The sequence below is a fragment of the Convolutriloba macropyga genome, chromosome 1 (assembly GCF_964194025.1).
Source record: "Convolutriloba macropyga chromosome 1, txConMacr16.3, whole genome shotgun sequence".
NCBI lineage: Eukaryota > Metazoa > Xenacoelomorpha > Acoela > Convolutidae > Convolutriloba > Convolutriloba macropyga.
Genome location: NC_134468.1, coordinates 27,074,895 through 27,095,838, shown reverse-complemented (window position 1 = coordinate 27,095,838; position 20,944 = coordinate 27,074,895). Strand labels below are relative to the sequence as shown.

The following is a 20,944-nucleotide window of genomic DNA, read 5'->3' as shown; positions in this document are numbered from 1 at the left end:
GTTGTAGATAATAATGTCGACAGAATGTGAACACTTTTCCATAACGTCACTTTTTCAGTGTAAATTTGATGTCATGGGAAATTTGTTAACCATGTAGAAGTTTTGTCGAATATTCTGTATCAATAACAGGTTGATTCGCAATCCAATCGCAAAGAATCTGATGCAATACTGTTAAGTCGTAGTATTGTTTTGCTGGTTGTGGAGGTAGTTCGAGTTTGAGTTATAGTTTGACTTCATGAATGACGATTGTGTACTAATAATAGTTGCTAAATATAAATGTTGAACAAAATGAACAAATCCGTATGGCTTCGATAGAATGTAGCATTAAATTTCGCTTGTCACGCTATTCTAGCTTTAAGGCTTGAAATGGCCTTGAAGCGCTATTCAATTTGATTTCTGAGTTGTTAAGCTCAGCCGCAATAAATGGCTCGCTTAAATTCTATTCAAGAATAGCCACCCCTTTTGCAAAAGGGGGGCAATTGTTGAAAAGATCCAAAGTATCTTCTTACTCTCTCTCTCTCTCTCTCTCTCTCTCTCTCTCTCTCTGAAAATTTTTGCCTAATTGGCTCCACCAACCAGAAACATTTTTTGAGACATATCGCACTCGTTCAATTAAAATACTCTATGAGAAAATGTTATCAAAACAGAAAGATGCTTTAATTCATTTTTGCTTGAAACTGAAAGTGAATAATAAGCAAAGTTAAACAGGGCAAAAAGGGCTGTTGACATATTTAAACTCTTTTACTATCATGGAGAGCAATAGAGTTCGCCGTTCACTGAAGCGTACATTTCTTACTTCAAAAAATTACTTAAAATTATGCGAAAAATCTTATTTTGTACTATACCTTTAAGAAAAAAGTCTTATTTATATTGATTGACTTCAATGTGATTGTCCCTTTTTCATAATTTTTTTAATTTTCAAATGAAAAGTCAAAACTTCTGAGAAGTTTTTTTATCAATTAGGTTTGAAGCGCGACATTTGTTTTGAAACTAAAAACAGCTTTATATTATTTTTTTGCTCTCTGCAGATGTACTCCCAATCAATTTAATGAGCATAGTTTAAACAGGTCACCAAGAGCATCGGCATAAGACAAATAGCAGTTCTTTGAGCCCTATTTAACAACCGCAACCCGAAAAACATGTCATTATTTAACTTTGGCCAAATTTTGGGCATTTTGCTCAGAAAACATCAAGTTTTCCAAATTCCTGTAGTTGTCATGATGATCAAAAGGTATCAATTTTTCTCTATAATAGTTAATTTCTCCATCTTTTTTTTTATTATTTTGTGCGCATTATATAAGAGATCTAACCAAAAAATCTTGCGGCTCAGCTGCTAAATTGAATTTTAACAATCAGACTGAATTGTGTTCTAGCTCATTGTTTTTTATCGTAAAATTTTTTCTACAATTCCTAAAATTATTAGATTTGTAATTGAGCAAAGCGAAAATTTTGATCTTCTATTACAGGGATCAGTATAAGAGATCAGTAAAATTTATTTGCATAAAGTTTTTTTGCTCCAAGTGTATTTACATTGTAACACTCGTTTAAGTAATTTCCCAATCTGCATTTAAAATGTCGAAGCTGAGGAGCACAGTTATGATTATATTTCAATACATATTTCAAGTTAGATAAGAACCTTAACTTTTTTCATTTACATTGTAGTTGAACATCTAATTGATCGGAAAAATAAGTGGTGAGAATTCACTTCACATCAGAATTCTTCCTTTTTGTTAGTAATCATAATGGTGTTATGTTAGGTAGAAATTCTGAGAGCCGTGTTTTCCTAGCTATCATTGGTATCATCACTTTTCAAACGTTGTAAATAATTACTTTGTTATGTTTTCATACTTGGTAAAAACTGTTGAATTGTTTGTTTTTAATTTTGAAAATAGTCTCTAAGTTCGGTTCAGATCACAAAAGATAAAATTTACGGACACGTAAACATCTTCATATTATATGTTTGTTGTGTAGGATGGCATCAAAACTCCGTGAATATGAAATAATGAACTGATTGTCTATCAATCTATGAAAAATTCGCTATATTTTAAGTGTGAAACCAAAGCAAAAAATTGATAATTTTCAGTGATTTATGAATTAAATTTATTGACGAGAAAAGAACTAAAGCCATTAAGTTTGCACCATCACTTAAGGGTTTTTTATTTGATAAGAATGTTTTTGTGTATAATATAATAAAAAAACGAATTTTTTTCTAGGAATATGTAGGACGTTATTTGAATTATTAATTATTTGAATAAAGGGAGTCATAGATTTTGTCACGATCATGAAGACATTGACCCAACAGTGCTGTGCAAAAACCAAGCTAAACTGAAATTACCCATGAAAAGACTTTAGCTCGACTTACTTTAGTGATCATCCAGACCTTAGCTCGGATCATATTTGCTTTGCTTGACTTTAGTTCGACCCAATCTTATGCTGCAGGACTTTAGCTTGACCCAGTTGTAATGCTGGATTTTAGTTTGCCTCAAAATTTTATGCTTGACAGTTGAGCATGCAGTTGAGCAATCTGCTATTGCATATAACATGGTCAGGTCTCTTGATACTTTCTCTTTGTCAAGTCTCTTAAAAGTTTCAGTTTTTTTGTAAACAAAATGACTGAAAAAAGAAAAGACTCATTGATTACGAAATTAAGATTGATAGAGTTTAATAGCCTACTTACCACAACTAATTGGCTATTAAACTCTATGAATCTTAATTTCGTAGTCAATGAGTCTTTTCTTTTTTCAGTCAAATTAAGATTGATCGAACGAACAACTATGTAATATAGCCTACTTACCACAACTAATTAATCTCAAGACTTAAATTTTTCTTCAGCTTTTTGACAAGATTAAAACAGTTTCTATGTTTGACGGTCTACTGCAATGCCTATTTGGTATTGCTTGTGGATTCCTGTGCATCCACAGAAAATGCAAATAAATAAAATTAGTAATGCCAACACAATCTTTTCCTCGACTTAAGAAAAGACTCTTCTTGCTTGAGGCATGAAAAGACCGTGCTCGACCGTATCTTGCTGTGAAAAGATCCTTGTTATACCCGTGAAAAGACTCTACCTCGACTTTAACTATGGGCTCGACTGTGCAATTGTACTCAATATTGTACACCATCCCCTCACCACTATAATTATAAAGTCTTTTTTTCACACGTCAAGGTCTAAACCTGGTATGAGTTCGTTTTGACTTTATGCTATCATAAGTAAAGATACCCCGTTTTTTAGTCAGTTTTATTCGGTTAATGTTAGTTCGGTTAATCTTGACTTTATTATTAGTACCGTAGCCCTTGTCTGTTGTCCTGTTGTATCGTATAATGTGTTGTTTAGGACATCTACCTGATCTTCTCGATGATGTTCCTGTGCTTCATGACAATCCTATTCGCCTTCCTGTCTGTGATCAAGGAGGAGCCCGAGAAGGCCAAGAAGGCGGACACCATCTGCCTCCTCATCCTCATTCCATTCCAGCTCCTCTTCCACATCATATTCGGAATCGTATTCTTCAGAAAGGTACCACCACCCGCAGATGATGTACACTCATTCACTCACTCACCCACCCCCACCACGCAAATACAAACACATACATACATACGTAAACACACTCACACACAAACACATACATACGTAAACATGCACGCACACACGCATGCACGCACGTACGCACGCACGCACGCACACACATACATAAACATACGCACACAAACACACACACACACACACACACACACACACACACGCACTCACAAACATAAATACACACACACATACAACGCACAACGAACACACTCAAACACATGCAGAACCATACATAAACACATACAAGCCCACACACACACAAACACACATACATAAACACACACACACACACACACACACACACACACACACACACACACACACTCACTCACTCACAAACATAAATGCACACACACACACATACAAAGCGCAACAAACACACTCAAACACATGCACAACCATACGTAAACACATACAAGCACCAACACATACATGATTACACACACGCACACACACACACACACACACACACACACACACGCACACACACACACACACACACACACACACACACACGCACAAACACAAATTCCACACCATCACACACACAAACACATATATAAGTAAGCAGACAGACATAAACACACACACACACACAAAAACACAAACACCCAAACAGAATAAACAATTATACACACGCACACAAACGCACACATTCACAAGCATACAGACACACATATTTGCACGCATACAGAGGATGTCAAAAACACATACACTTACACTCAAGACGCCAGTGAAAATAGAAAACAATTCGAAATTATTGAATTATTACTCTACGTCATAGTAATTGTTTTTAAAAAATTGCGTGTTAGTTTCTCAACAAAGTTACTCGTCAGAGTTTTGTTTCGAAATAAATTTTGAAAGGAAAAAAATACTGGGTCAAAATTTTCTTACAAAATTTTCATGAGTAGTTACGTTGTCTAATCAATTAGTCTGCTGAGCCACTTCCGATGGCCTTGAGGTACAGACTTACGCACTTGGTTTTTGAATGACATTTGTTGAAATTAAATACCGCTGGCTGAACGAGGACAGTTATCCTGGAAGATCTTGCAAAATTCCATCAAGAACTTTGCAACATTTTGCATCTTCTTCCCAGATTTTTGCAAGACCCTGGAAGATAACTGTTCAAAAATTATTAATTTTGTAACAGAACCATCACTCTTGCGGGAATCTTGCGAGATGAAAATTTACTTGCAAAACTGACAGCGATTGTTTTGCTTTCAATGCCAGTTTTGCAACCAAAGAGTTAGAAAACTCTATCGAGTTAGAAAACTCTATAATCTTCCATGGCTTAATTCTTTAATCTAAATCTACCAAGAACCTTGCATGATCTAATCTTACAAGATAAACATCCAGATTCTTTGTTTCGCAACATAGGTGTCTTTTTCAAAATTACTGCAAGATCGTGCAAGATAGGCGTCCTATTTTGACTAGGAGAGTTAATTAAGCTTCGAACAAAACATTTTCCTCCTGTTGATTCTATTGATACTGTTTTTGGTACGTCGGCGTTTTGAATGTCATCAACTGTCATTCGCTATGAGTGTTTTCTGTCAAATTATGATCATTTTGTATCTTATAAACCTCAGAACTTTAAAGTAAATTTATGAGTTAGGCAATAATTTAGCTCGCAAGAAAAAGAAAACGGTTATTAACAATGTGAACTATTAGATTTCTGGATCCGCAAACTGGAATGAATTAGTGTTCAACTTGTAGAAAATATCAATTTATCAAATCTGAAGCAGAAAAAAATGGTTTTTTATTCCAATGTTACTGCTTGATACCTAATGATATGGAAACATAGTTTTTGGTTGAGATCCAGGAGAACAGGAAAATTTTACATGTATTATGCCTTTGGGTGGTAAAGGGGTTGATTTCATTTCAGTAATTCTTTCTTTCATTCGAAAAGAAAAAATATCCTTCTTTGAGACGACCGGTTTGTTTCAAAACAAAAGCTTTCCTTTGCTGATTTGGATATTTTCGATGGATCTTGGTTGCTGATTGGTTAATTCAAGATGTTGACGAAGTGAAATTGAATGAGGTGTAAAAATTTAAACCGAATTGGTGGAATAGATTTTTTCAAGCCAGAATTTATCTTTGCACTCAGATAATAAATTTGTACGGTAAATCAACCGACCCATCATCACTGATGAACATAGATCAGCTCGCCAATCCTCCCTGTAGATATCAATGGCCCGTTCACAGGATAGGAGAACACTCTAGTTGTAAAAAAAAACAGCGGAACTTGTCATAAATATCACGGAACAAAATGCCGAACTTCTGATGCCCTTTGCGTCAGATGCCCTCTACGTGCTCTAACCATGAATGCAGTGATGAATGCAGAAAGGAATATTGATAATATGATTCGTATCTTTTTCACAATTATCCTTGTATTTTGTATTTCAGACTAACAAGCGCAGAAAAGAAATGCAGCTAAAGGACAACGAATATGTTGTAAGTACCGTCTTTCGTTTCTTTCACACTAAAACTCATTACCTCTAAAATTTTAGTTTCATCGAAACTTCTCATAATTGTTCGAGTTATAATCATGCCTCTATGGGTGCTCATAACCCAGCTTTACTACTTCCAAATTTTTATCTTTAACTCAAAGGTTTTGATCATTTAGCCTGATCGTGCCCTGAGACGAGCCCTTCTTACAAGTTTGGGAACAATCTATTATTATAATATTGCGTTAGAAATCAACAGAAGATCTTATGCTCTGGTTCAATCGATCACCTTGTTGCAAGAAATTCATGCAAAATCAAATCAATATTATTGTGAAGATGCACCGCAGAAATTAATACGAGGCGGTCGTGCCATGAATTATATTACGCTACCTTGAATTCCTACCAATATAGAACGGCAAAAGAAAACACATTAGGAGATTTTAGAAAGTCTTTCTATTCTTTGTGTCATTTATTTTTTTTTTGCCTTATTAAGGACAAATAGCTAGTCATATATAATGAAATGATGATGATTTGAAATGGTATGTTTGTTTTGTGACACAACAGTTGCAAAAGAAACAAGTTGCCAAGTCAGAGAGCACCCACTCTTTCTCGTTTGTAAGTGCCATTGACTGGAACAAACAAGAGCTACAGGTAACAAACAAATATAATAAACAACAATCTCCCTCCCCTTGTACACAAAACACACAGATTATCATCTTTGTACAACTAATGTGGTGGTAGCAGGACATCCGGGGTGGTTATCATCTATTAACACCTTGTTCACTTTCTTCATTTTCAAAGAGAGACGGGGCTCTCTCTCCTGTTCGGTTTATTACTTTTTTCAAGGTCACAGAAGGCCGAAAGTTATGATTGCATCAAAGTTTTAAAGTTTATTGCAGCTAAATGGAAGCTAATATGTTATACTGAATATGTGTATATCACCGATACCTTTAAATGGTATGTCCGGGCAAAATTTCCCCATTTAGAGCAAAAATGACTACACAAATGAGTCACAGTTAAAAAACAATCTAATGTGAAGCGGTCACGTACCAATTTACCCAATGCTGTAATACCCAATATGCTATAGTACCACCCAATTTGCACCCTTTGGTTGCATCGTTTAATAAAAAAATTGATTACAAATTGGCAGTAGGTGTTACAAGCATAATTTATCATACTTGAGCGGTGGATTTGGTTTTGATAGTTTTATATCAAGTGCCACGTGGCATGGACAGAAGTAGGCATGGCCAAATTAATTAGCCTCACCGTGAAAACATGGTAAATATACTTAATCACATCATAAGTTATCTCATTTAAACATTATTAGCAAGCTAAATAGTCTTTCTGATAATTTTATCCGTTAGGGAAAAAAATTTGGCATAGTTTCAGTATTCTGGCACATTGGGTATTTTGGCATTGGTTATTTTGTCCCGACACCGATCAAATCTTTTATGACGAATGTTTGTTAGATGAAGCATTGCAATGAGTCAATGTCCATATATAGTTAAAATGACACAAAAACAAAGAAAGATAGATAAAAGGCATAACCAACAAATTATTATTATTGGCAGTTTCTTGACTTCTAGAAGTTTATTCTTTCACCCGTGAAAGAGTTTAGAGGTTTAAAAAACTGCAATTTTTAAAACTCTTAACTCTTTTCCTGGTGAACCATGCTGTCTTTGTAATTTTTTCAAAAATTTCTACAGCATTGGCCATGTAACAATTGGAAACATTTATTTCTGAATATAAACCTTAACTTAGGTAAAGCTGGACATAGTTCCTCTTTCATGAATAAAATTGAGATAAAGCTGCATTCCAACGGATTTATTTATGCAGCTCAATTTCAATTCACATCTCGAAATGTTATATGTATTCGGCAAAAACTAAAATGATTAAAAATTTGAACAGAACGTAAAACTGAATGAAACCCAATAGAAATTTTTGACATTTGTCAAACAAATACATGCAATTAGTGGCACAATTTTTGACATCCATCCAATTCAATTTAAAATTTACATAAAGCAATCTGTTCAACAATGTATAAATCAGAAAAATTAGGTCATGTACTTGACGCTGTTTATTTGCTGTGGCAAAGTGTAAAAACATTGCGAGTTTTATATATTTTTCAGATGCAAAAAAGAAAGGAGAACCACAATTTTTCATTGATTTCAAAAGAAATGATTTGAAAAATTGAACTGTGAGTTGGTTGAATTCCAAATTAACCGGCTTTTAATTAACTTTATTGTTTGTTGTTCTTACTTCATCTGACGTTTGAGGCACTGGCTCCATAGGGGTCATCTATCAAATCTTTATTACAAATTGCATTAACTAGTTAAATACATTATTTCCTTTAATAAAATTAATTGTGTTCTTATAGCCGCAAAGTAACGGGTGTAACGCATAAAAGAGTTTACGTCTTTGGCTTTATCTGCTCTGAACTTGTCTGGAGTAAATAAAACTCCGGACAAATTTTTAAAAAAAATGTTTTGCAGTGAATTGAAACTGTTAAACACCAAAATGTTAATATATAATGTGATGCTAACTTGTAAAAATCAAGCATATCCTAAACGATGGCGTTCTCAAAAGTAATCAATCATAAAAGAGAACATGTGCGGCAAATATCAACTAGTTTCATCGTAACTAGAACATCAATAAAACATTTTCTATTTTTAATAAAAGTCCATAAAAATGAGTTATGAAATTAATTGAACTTAAAATTAAGAAGTAGAGTAAGCGTTGAGTACCAAATTAATATGACAGCTCACTAATCTGTTTTTTTTTGTTTTTGTCTGATAAAATGTGAAAATCATTAGGTTTTTACGCCTTTTAAAAGTTTGTTTCACTGTCAAATCAGCTGAAGTGAAAATCTAAAGAAATCTTATTGATTTTTCCACGAGACTTTCGTTTTAAAACTTTTTGGTACCGAAAAATTACGCCTTTGATCCCAAGCAAAAATTTTTTGTCAGCATTTTAATTTTTTGATATTTCAGTTGTGGCTTAACAAATTGACGAAATTAAAAATCTTGGGCATGCGGCAATTTTGATGATTTGACTTGAAACTTCACAGATTGTTTTTTTAACGGGATAACTCACCCATTTTTGAAAATTCTAATGTTGTTGTCCATGTTATTTTCTGAATAGCGCTTTACTATCACTTGTCTTCTGAATTTTTATTTAAATCTATTTCATACGTAGAAAATTCCGCAAGATTTAAGCATTTATGTATGTATATTTGTTCACGCTTGTAAATTTATCTAGTAAGTATTAGTAGTACATTGAAACAATATTTTGAAGTAAAACTCGAACTCAAACTATCTTCACTATCAACAAATCCGTATTGCAACAAATGTACAACTTACGAAATCCACTACCATACGAATGACATTTGTTGATATTAAATACCCCTGGCTGAACGAGGACAGTTATCCTGGAAGATCTTGCAAAAATCCATCAAGAACTTTGCAACATTTTGCATCTTCTTCCCAGATTTTTGCAAGACCCTGGAAGATTACGGTTCAAAAATTATTAATTTTGTAACAGAACCAGCACTCTTGCGGGAATCTTGCGAGATGAAAATTTACTTGCAAAACTGACAGCGATTGTTTTGCTTTCAATGCCAGTTTTGCAACCAAAGAGTTAGAAAACTCTATCGAGTTAGAAAACTCTATAATCTTCCATGGCTTAATTCTTTAATCTAAATCTAGCAAGAACCTTGCATGATCTAATCTTACAAGATAAACATCCAGATTTTTTGTTTCGCAACATAGGTGTCTTTTTCAAAATTACTGCAAGATCGTGCAAGATAGGCGTCCTATTTTGACTAGGAGAGTTAATTAAGCTTCGAACAAAACATTTTCCTCCTGTTGATTCTATTGATACTGTTTTTGGTACGTCGGCGTTTTGAATGTCATCAACTGTCATTCGCTATGAGTGTTTTCTGTCAAATTATGATCATTTTGTATCTTGTAAACCTCAGAACTTTAAAGTAAATTTATGAGTTAGGCAATAATTTAGCTCGCAAGAAAAAGAAAACGGTTATTAACAATGTGAACTATTAGATTTCTGGATCCGCAAACTGGAATGAAATAGTGTTCAACTTGTAGAAAATATCAATTTATCAAATCTGAAGCAGAAAAAAATGGTTTTTTATTCCAATGTTACTGCTTGATACCTAATGATATGGAAACATAGTTTTTGGTTGAGATCCAGGAGAACAGGAAAATTTTACATGTATTATGCCTTTGGGTGGTAAAGGGGTTGATTTCATTTCAGTAATTCTTTCTTTCATTCGAAAAGAAAAAATATCCTTCTTTGAGACGACCGGTTTGTTTCAAAACAAAAGCTTTCCTTTGCTGATTTGGATATTTTCGATGGATCTTGGTTGCTGATTGGTTAATTCAAGATGTTGACGAAGTGAAATTGAATGAGGTGTAAAAATTTAAACCGAATTGGTGGAATAGATTTTTTCAAGCCAGAATTTATCTTTGCACTCAGATAATAAATTTGTACGGTAAATCAACCGACCCATCATCACTGATGAACATAGATCAGCTCGCCAATCCTCCCTGTAGATATCAATGGCCCGTTCACAGGATAGGAGAACACTCTAGTTGTAAAAAAAAACAGCGGAACTTGTCATAAATATCACGGAACAAAATGCCGAACTTCTGATGCCCTTTGCGTCAGATGCCCTCTACGTGCTCTAACCATGAATGCAGTGATGAATGCAGAAAGGAATATTGATAATATGATTCGTATCTTTTTCACAATTATCCTTGTATTTTGTATTTCAGACTAACAAGCGCAGAAAAGAAATGCAGCTAAAGGACAACGAATATGTTGTAAGTACCGTCTTTCGTTTCTTTCACACTAAAACTCATTACCTCTAAAATTTTAGTTTCATCGAAACTTCTCATAATTGTTCGAGTTATAATCATGCCTCTATGGGTGCTCATAACCCAGCTTTACTACTTCCAAATTTTTATCTTTAACTCAAAGGTTTTGATCATTTAGCCTGATCGTGCCCTGAGACGAGCCCTTCTTACAAGTTTGGGAACAATCTATTATTATAATATTGCGTTAGAAATCAACAGAAGATCTTATGCTCTGGTTCAATCGATCACCTTGTTGCAAGAAATTCATGCAAAATCAAATCAATATTATTGTGAAGATGCACCGCAGAAATTAATACGAGTCGGTCGTGCCATGAATTATATTACGCTACCTTGGATTCCTACCAATATAGAACGGCAAAAGAAAACACATTAGAAGATTTTAGAAAGTCTTTCTATTCTTTGTCATTTATTTTTTTTTGCCTTATTAAGGACAAATAGCTAATCATATATAATGAAATGATGATGATTTGAAATGGTATGTTTGTTTTGTGACACAACAGTTGCAAAAGAAACAAGTTGCCAAGTCAGAGAGCACCCACTCTTTCTCGTTCGTAAGTGCCACTGACTGGAACAAACAAAAGCTACAGGTAACAAACAAGTACAGTAAACAACAATCTCCCTCCCCTTGTACACAAAATACACAGATTATCATCTTTGTACAACTAATGTGGTGGTAGCAGGACATCCGGGGTGGTTATCATCTATTAACACCTTGTTCACTTTCTTCATTTTCAAAGAGAGACGGGGCTCTCTCTCCTGTTCGGTTTATTACTTTTTTCAAGGTCACAGAAGGCCGAAAGTTATGATTGCATCAAAGTTTTAAAGTTTATTGCAGCTAAATGGAAGCTAATATGTTATACTGAATATGTGTATATCACCGATACCTTTAAATGGTATGTCCGGGCAAAACATTTCCCCATTTAGAGCAAAAATGACTACACAAATGAGTCACAGTTAAAAAACAATCTAATGTGAAGCGGTCACGTACCAATTTACCCAATGCTGTAATACCCAATATGCTATAGTACCACCCAATTTGTACCCTTTGGTTGCATCGTTTAATAAACAAATTGATTACAAATTAGCAGTAGGTGTTACAAGCATAATTTATCATACTTGAGCGGTGGATTTGGTTTTGATAGTTTTATATCATGTGCCACGTGGCATGGACAGAAGTAGGCATGGCCAAATTAATTAGCCTCACCGTGAAAACATGGTAAATATACTTAATCACATCATAAGTTATCTCATTTAAACATTATTAGCAAGCTAAATAGTCTTTCTGATAATTTTATCCGTTAGGGAAAAAAATTTGGCATAGTTTCAGTATTCTGGCACATTGGGTATTTTGGCACTGCGTATTTTGTCCTGACACCGATCAAATCTTTTATGACGAATGTTTGTTAGATGAAGCATTGCAATGAGTCAATGTCCATATATAGTTAAAATGACACAAAAACAAAGAAAGATAGATAAATGAAATAACCAACAAATTATTATTATTGGCAGTTTCTTGACTTCTAGAAGTTTATTCTTTCACCCGTAAAAGAGTTAAGAGGTTTAAGAAACTGCAATTTTTAAAACTCTTACCTCTTTTCCTGGTGAACCATGCTGTCTTTGCAATTTTTTAAATTTCTACAGCATTGGCCATGTAACAATTGGAAACATTTATTTCTGAATATAAACCTTAACTTAGGTAAAGCTGGACATAGTTCCTCTTTCATGAATAAAATTGAGATAAAGCTGCATTCCAACGGATTTATTTATGCAGCTCAATTTCAATTCACATCTCGAAATGCATTCGGAAAAAACTGAAATGATTAAAAATTTGAACAGAACGTAAAACTGAATGGAACCCAATAGAAATTTTTGACATTTGTCAAACAAATACATGCAATTAGTGGCACAATTTTTGACATCCATCCAATTCAATTTAAAATTTACATAAAGCAATCTGTTCAACAATGTATAAATCAGAAAAATTAGGTCATGTACTTGACGCTGTTTATTTGCTGTGGCAAAGTGTAAAAACATTGCGAGTTTTATATATTTTTCAGATGCAAAAAAGAAAGGAGAACCACAATTTTTCATTGATTTCAAAAGAAATGATTTGAAAAATTGAACTGTGAGTTGGTTGAATTCCAAATTAACCGGCTTTTAATTAACTTTATTGTTTGTTGTTCTTACTTCATCTGACGTTTGAGGCACTGGCTCCATAGGGGTCATCTATCAAATCTTTATTACAAATTGCATTAACTAGTTAAATACATTATTTCCTTTAATAAAATTAATTGTGTTCTTATAGCCGCAAACATAGCCGCAAAGTAACTGGTGTAACGCATAAAAGAGTTTACGTCTTTGGCTTTATCTGCTCTGAACTTGTCTGGAGTAAATAAAACTCCGGACAACTTTTGAAAAAAAATGTTTAGCAGTGAATTGAAACTGTTAAACACCAAAATGTTAATATATAATGTGATGCTAACTTGTAAAAATCAAGCATATCCTAAACGATGGCGTTCTCAAAAGTAATCAATCATAAAAGAGAACATGTGCGGCAAATATAAACTAGTTTCATCGTAACTAGAACATCAATAAAACATTTTCTATTTTTAATAAAAGTCCATAAAAATGAGTTATGAAATTAATTGAACTTAAAAATTAAGAAGTAGAGTAAGCGTTGAGTACCAAATTAATACGACAGCTCACTAATCTGTTTTTTTTTGTTTTTGTCTGATAAAATGTGAAAATCATTAGGTTTTTACGCCTTTTAAAAGTTTGTTTCACTGTCAAATCAGCTGAAGTGAAAATCTAAAGAAATCTTATTGATTTTTCCACGAGACTTTCGTTTTAAAACTTTTTGGTACCGAAAAATCACGCCTTTGATCCCAAGCAAAAAATTTTTTGTCAGCATTTTAATTTTTTGATATTTCAGTTGTGACTTAAGAAATTGATGAAATTAAAAATCTTGGGCATGCGGCAATTTTGATGATTTGACTTGAAACTTCACAGATTGTTTTTTTAACGGGATAACTCACCCATTTTTGAAAATTCTAATGTTGTTGTCCATGTTATTTTCTGAATAGCGCTTTACTATCACTTGTCTTCTGAATTTTTATTTAAATCTATTTCATACGTAGAAAATTCCGCAAGATTTAAGCATTTATGTATGTATATTTTTTCACGCTTGTAAATTGATCTAGTAAGTATTAGTAGTACGTTGAAACAATATTTTGAAGTAAAACTCGAACTCAAACTAACTTCACTATCAACAAATCCTTATTGCAACAGATGTACAACTTACGAAATCCACTACCAGTTAGCATCAAAATCTTTTTGATTGCTTTGCGACGAATTCGCGTTTATTACAAAATATCCGACAATATTCCGATTCAGTTGACCTGGAAAACTGTTCACAATCCTCCGACATCTTTATGTGCAGCCAATCAAAAATGCATATTTGATATGTAAAACCACACAACTGCGATTACAGAAAAACTACTAGAAATTGATTTAAGAACTTTATTTTCTGGGTTTGTATCTTGTATGTAATTCTGTATAACATCTGTTAAATTTAGCGGAAAAAATTATGGTTGTACATTTTCAGTTATCAAAAACTCAACAAAATGATAATGATTAAAAATGGAGTTATCATTTTGTTCATTTCTATCAATTTTGATCAATTCTATTTTTTTTTTCGTTTTCATGAGAAACAAGTAAATTACTCACACTATAACCCTAAGGTTAGATATCTACATGCTCTAAAATGTTAAATAAATTAATCATCATTGTTATTAATATAATAATCTTCAAATTGTGGCTGTTCGTTTTCATAGGTAAAAATAGGATTTGAAGGCTCCTATTTGTCTATTAACGGGTACTTTCTTGTGTTGATCGAGCAAAAACTTGGTTAAAACATTTTTAAAGCAAGTTTTACTGTTAAAAGTTCTTATTGAAGAGGGCAATTTGTTCCATTTTTGAACGCTTTTCAAGATTAAGGATTTGTTACTCCACTTCGTTTTCGTTTTCTTTTTTAAAATAATTTGATTTGTTCTCTTACTGTACAGATTTTTCTATCGCAAAGAAGAATGTATTTTGGGCGATGATTTCAAATTTATAAGTTTATAAACGTACTTTGTTAAGCATTGTTTTCCTCGTTTCTCTCGCAAGAGTAACTTATGACATTGTTTTAATTTTATTTTCAGCGTACCAAACAGTTTATAAGCACATTAATATTTTAGAATAATAATGAAGTGTTCCTAAATGCCACCTGTATCCCTTTTCGACTAATTGTGAAAATTTTGACGTAGGTGCTATATCTATTCTTTCTTTCTTCTTAGTTTCAGTTGAGTTGGACCGTAAATTTTTGTTATTGAAACCAACTTTCCATTCGAAATTGTTTCCTTTTCCATGAACAAGTTTCATTTTATGTTAAGTCCGTATGGACAAACAGGGGCGCTTTTGATGGAGATTTATGCGACCTAATGAAAGCTTACAAAAACAATACTATTGACATATATCGTTATTTGGGAGTGAAAACATCAAATACAATTTATAATAGACCCCAGTGAGGAAAAGGAAACTGTTGTCTTATCCTTGTATTCCATAATCATTTTTCTTGCAAATTAATTAGCTGAGATGTATCTTAGGATCACTTGTAATAAAACGTACATTGTGTTCCATTACTGGCGTGAGAGTGTGTAATATAAATATTTTCTATGGACCACTGTTGAGACAAAGTAATGATCTGATGGCAATCAAATTAACCAATTTAACCTGGTGACTGTACTTTATTGTGCTACTTTTTTTCCGTTTAATTGATTTCTGTTCAAATTAAAACCTGATCAACAATGGCTCAACCATAACTGAAATTTGGCTTTAACGTAAACCAATGGCATCATGTTTATTTAATGAATATTCCTCAAATATCGTCAGTTTGTTGGTGAAATGTTGTGAACAGAAATAAATTTTACTCAGTCAGTTCAAATGAAGAGTCGAACAACCACCAGCTGGTGCATAAATCTCAACAGAAATAGCTTAATTTACTGGGGGTAGGGAGAAATTGTTATCACGCTTGAGCGGGACTCTTTGCACTCTTTAGATGGTAGCCGGTTCAAGTCCGCCTATCTCTAACTATTTATATTTTAAATGGTACAGTGATGGTTTGGTACAAAATAACCTGGACCCGATAAAATAATTAATTTTAATCTTGGCAATGTGTGATAATTATAAAATTAGGTATTCGAAGGTTATAGAACCAAAAATAGAGGATGACAGCACCAAATATTGAGTATTACCTAATTCTCTTATGAAATTAATGTTTATATTTGATGTGTATGTGTTTTACTATTTCAGATAAACAGCCAGGTATTTCTCAATATGATGATCATGATTACCCTTAATTGTTATAAATCTACAACAACTACTACGATAGTACTCGTCTTAATGCAGCTACAACAGCAACTCTTGCTACTCTTACATAGATAGATTGACCGGCCTTGTCTTAATCTATATCATAGATAAGCAAATTCTTCCTTGTGCCCGTTTCCCCCACCCCCTAGCCCGTTGCCTCCCCCATGCTAGACTAAAGTCAGGAGGGCATCTTGTACCCCCTCCCCATTTCAATTGAGGCTGTACATATAACTCATGTGTTATTAATCCCCGTCATTGATAACAGAGTACAGTGGTGTCCTACTAGAGCGTGTTCCTATCGCTTCTTCAGTTTAGCTTATAGTGTTCGACTAGATAATAAATTCGCAGCGGCGTTCACTAAAGTTACTAAGATTAATTAATTAAAGTTGCCTGCGACAAATCAAAAAAAAGTTTGATCCAGAAAAAAACCGCGACACTATGGTTGTGCTCGCTTGGCTATGTTCTAAGATCTTGCCACGCAGAAGATTATCTTGCAAGATTCCGGAAACTGTGTTCCGGCCGGAGCTCTGCTCTCGTGGATTTGTCGACGCATCATTTTTAATTTTATTCTAAATTACAAAACAAGATGGCTCGTGTGAGTAGCACATAATTTTCCAACATACGTTTCAAATTTGTGATTTTTTTGTTCTGAGAGAAAAAGCTCTTTTGACTACCAATTTTGTAAATTCAAATTGAAACCATTTCTGGAGCAACCCTGATTGCAACTTTCTTCATTATTAAAACTGAAAAAAGCATAACTCTCATTCTGATACGATTTTAAGAGATATTAAACTACATAAGAAAAAATTTGAAGCGATCAGTTTCCATGCTTGAAGTAGCATTCAATATTTGAATGATTCTTTTCGTCTAATTTTTTTCATTGAAAAATGCCCAATCGATGAAATTTCTGCTAATTGGTTAAACTCAAAATCTATATTAAAAATTGTCTCAAACAGTTTTATCAAATATCAGGAAATCATCAAAAAATAGAGTTGTTGATTATGTCAAACTTGACTTTTTGGCAAGCAATCTGTTTAGGGTTATTTTCAATTCTTTTGTCTCATATTGAGGTAAATTTTATTTGTTTTGTATTTCAATTACCTGTTGTAGGTATAGTCTATCAAGTGTTGATTCAATTTGAGAAAGTATTTTTCAAATCAACCAAGACGAATGAAGTGAGGAGAAGAAAGCAATGTTGACAAAGATAATAGTCTACTTCGATAGGCATTGGAGTGTTCTAACAAGAACGAGCTACAACGTATAGCATAAATTTGTTTTTCTTTCTATCCTTTTTCTCTCGAAACCTTGTGTTCTGTAGTGTTCTTGTACATTAGGAGTATGCATCAAAGTTGTCTTTGATGTAAGGTTTTTGGCAAGAATTTGTTTTTAAAATTAATTTAAGGGTTCGAAATAAAAAGAAGTTAAATATTTTTTCTCTTTTTTTCTGTAGAACTCCATCTTCGGGTTAACTTTTTGAAATAATCTTAAAAATATTCTATAAATGTTTCATACCACTGTTCAATAAAATTTTTCTGTTTTCTTTAAATCAAAACTCCATTGAACTGTAAAAATTAAAATCTTTAAACCGCTGCTAAGGCAATGAGAAAAAGCTCGCGAAAAGACAAAAAAGTTGTTTCTCTCTTTTGCGATTTTAATTTTAATAAGGAGTTCTTCTCGGGTTTGTTTGCCGACATTATCATAAAATTTTGTGATAGCTATATAGTATAATGAGATATTTTCTAGAAATTTTATTAATTACAATGAAAAAATTTCCTTCCAATCTCCACCCTTACTAGCCTCTAAGTGCCATAAAATGATGTTGCCCCTTTTCTCTCAAGATGCTTAAACAAAAAGTGAAGTTCTCAGTGAAGAAAGAAAGCCCGCCTCTCATATATGCTCTCCCATTTGGGAAATTGTTGGAACAAAAAGCAATAAGCTTCGATCGGCAAATTTTATAGCACTCGCCATTGACTCATATTAAATCTCGAATTAAAGATCTGGTGGTGTCTTTACTCTAGAGACAAATATGATGTTATATGCATGCCCAAACAGCTTTAAAATCTCGTTGCCATAATGAAAGCTCCAAGTTTTTGCATTACTTCAAACGTTTTTATTTTCAATCACAAATTTTCCTTCCTAAGAAAAACTTTGTTTCAAACTTTAAAAATTTTAAGTTTCAAGCTCTGAAACTTTAGGTTTCAAAGTTTCCCTTCTTAAGAAAAACTCTAAGTGACAACATTTGCATAAAAGATACACGACCTTAAGTGTAATTCCAGAGTCCAGAAAGTCTCTTTAGGTTTTTCCAAATTTCTCAAGATATGGTAAAACTCAAGATATACCATTAATAATTCAATATTTACTCCATGCACAAAGTATAGCGCCGCTTATAACACAGATGTTGCCGCAAATACCTGATGTGTTCTGTGCCTCTCTCATGCATCACAAAAGATCTTCGTGAAGTGGTTGCGAAAATACGAAATCTGCAGATAATTAAATTGTAGTTGATCAACAGGCAAAAAACAAAATACCATGTTGAAAATTGAGATATGCGATGCCACTATGCATTGCAACAAAATGAAGACTTCAATAGTGCACTAATGTGGTGTACGTAGACGTTGTTGTTCTATTTGTCTTAAGACATCAAACATTGAATCGCTAATCGAAGATAATGTAATGGTAAAAAAGCAAATCGTACATCTTTAAAAATCTTGCATCTTTCTCTTACACTATAAAAAAATAGTAAAAAGAGATTGGTCCGATTGATTTTAGTTCAAAACTTGAAGAGGGTATTTCATTTGAGCTTAACTTTTGCATTGGCTTCATTTTGCATTCTTTTCGTCGTGAGGCTGATCTTAAAAGACTTTTTTGACATAATCATTTGTGTCATAATCATAATAAAAAAACAGATTATCAGACAAATTTTTGGTTATAAAATTTATAAAAATATATTTTGTTTCTTGATTATCTTTTTGATTAGTCTTTTTAGATTCTTGTAAGCTTTCTTGGTTCTTCAGACTTTTCAATTTGACACCGACAATGCCCTCTGTGCTCATTTCAGTATCAGATCAGCCCTAATTTTGATTACTAGAAGTGTTGAAATTAATGATTTCAACCCGTCTAGTATTTCATAGACTGTAAAGATTTTTTGAGATCAATTTGAAGTCATACATTGAGGCAGTTTTTTTCCCATCATGATAAAAGTTCTGAACAATTTTTTGGCGCACAGTATATGGCTCTAAAATTTTTATTAAACTTTAATTCAGATTTATGTTGAGCTTCAGAATTTTTGGCAGTAAGTTTATTGCAATATTTTCAACTTTTCAGCTACAAGGATCACTTATCTATGCCGTGAATGCTTCCTAACTCTCTGTCACTGTAGTTGACTTTATAAATAACTGTTAGGCTAGGATGTCAGTAGGTAAAATGACATGGCAAGTCATGACATGACATTTCAAGTGATAGTTTGACTACTTAAAGTAATTGTAGAGTGTATATGTCCGTGTGTCCTTGTTATGTTTAAGCATGATAGGACGACATCGAACATTAGATGGAATTTGTCGCACCAACAACATCAAATCTGTCTACACATTTCGTTACGGAAACTATTTAGACCTTATAGCCTGATACGAAGCAAATTATCTCACTCAAAGCATACATAGGCCATATTATTGACCGTGACATCGTTTTGAATATATTTTGTTGTTTTTAACTTGACATCCGTAGATTTTTCATAACTAACTACTCAAGTTTTGTAGTCATGGGATCAGTTCATGTTGCGCCTCATATTTTTTTGAATATGAAAGATATATATAATGAAAAATATTAGTAATCAATTTTCGTTTTCGTTTACTGGATTTCGTTAGGCTTAAAAGAATGTAAAAAATGTAAACGAAATCAAATATCGTAATTTGCTCTTAAAAAAAATTTAACCTTAATGAAAAGGTTGTTTAAGTTGTAAACCCTAGTTATGTTTATTGTGAAATAACTATATCTGTTGCAACAACAGCACCAATCAAAATTTGACAATCAAAATTAGCCAATCAAATTTCACTAGCTCTACACAACGAGGCGGCTGTTTTCATTCAACCAATTCGTCCGATATACATCTTACCGTGAATTGATACTGTTATCAAGTGAAAAAAATTAACCACTTTCAGACACTTCATAATACGAGGAATTAAAAACTGTTGATTGTATTGTTTCAGAGGGAAAAGGACGTCAAGGACAGAGTTCGCAAAGAGACTAAGCTGGGGGTGCACGGACCCAATGGACTAGCTGTTGTAAACAACAACAACAACAATAACACTAATAGTCCAACTGGCGCCAGTGAGGTGTGAAAAAAAAACCGTGAACAAAATTTTAAAACAAATCCTCGGAATTTGTGCAATCCTGTTAGCATTGTCATTGGGTTCCTGTACAGGACTTTGGGTACCTTTTTATATGGTTCGTTAAGTAATGTTTTAACGAGAGTGAAGATTTCACCCAGATAGCTTGATAAATCGAGCAAAACCAGAAGAAAAACTTCCTTTGATAATCATGTGATCTATCGAGGGTCTGATTTACTGCCAAGCGGAAAACATTAATGACGTCGTTAATGTTTTGAATTCACTTTAAAT

General features: G+C 33.3%; 1 protein-coding gene across 13 annotated transcripts in view; it reads left to right on the top strand.

Moving 5' to 3' along the window:
* LOC142337356 (cys-loop ligand-gated ion channel-like) overlaps positions 1–20,773 on the top strand; it is a 94,453-nt gene extending 73,680 nt beyond the window's left edge. For 6 of the 13 annotated variants that reach the window (XM_075386562.1, XM_075386606.1, XM_075386560.1 and 3 more), the window contains 5 exons: positions 3,335–3,514; positions 5,984–6,031; positions 10,818–10,865; positions 11,420–11,506; positions 20,534–20,773. In XM_075386562.1, coding sequence (XP_075242677.1) covers positions 3,335–3,514; positions 5,984–6,031; positions 10,818–10,865; positions 11,420–11,506; positions 20,534–20,665 — 495 coding nt within the window. In that variant the 3' untranslated portion in view covers positions 20,666–20,773. Of the gene's footprint in view, positions 1–3,334; positions 3,515–5,983; positions 6,032–6,588; positions 6,969–8,153; positions 8,295–10,817; positions 10,866–11,419; positions 11,507–12,976; positions 13,045–20,533 lie in introns of those variants that run through there. The other 7 variants (XM_075386568.1, XM_075386630.1, XM_075386578.1 and 4 more) reach the window with 7 other exon arrangements.
* Positions 20,774–20,944: the final 171 nt, after the last annotated feature.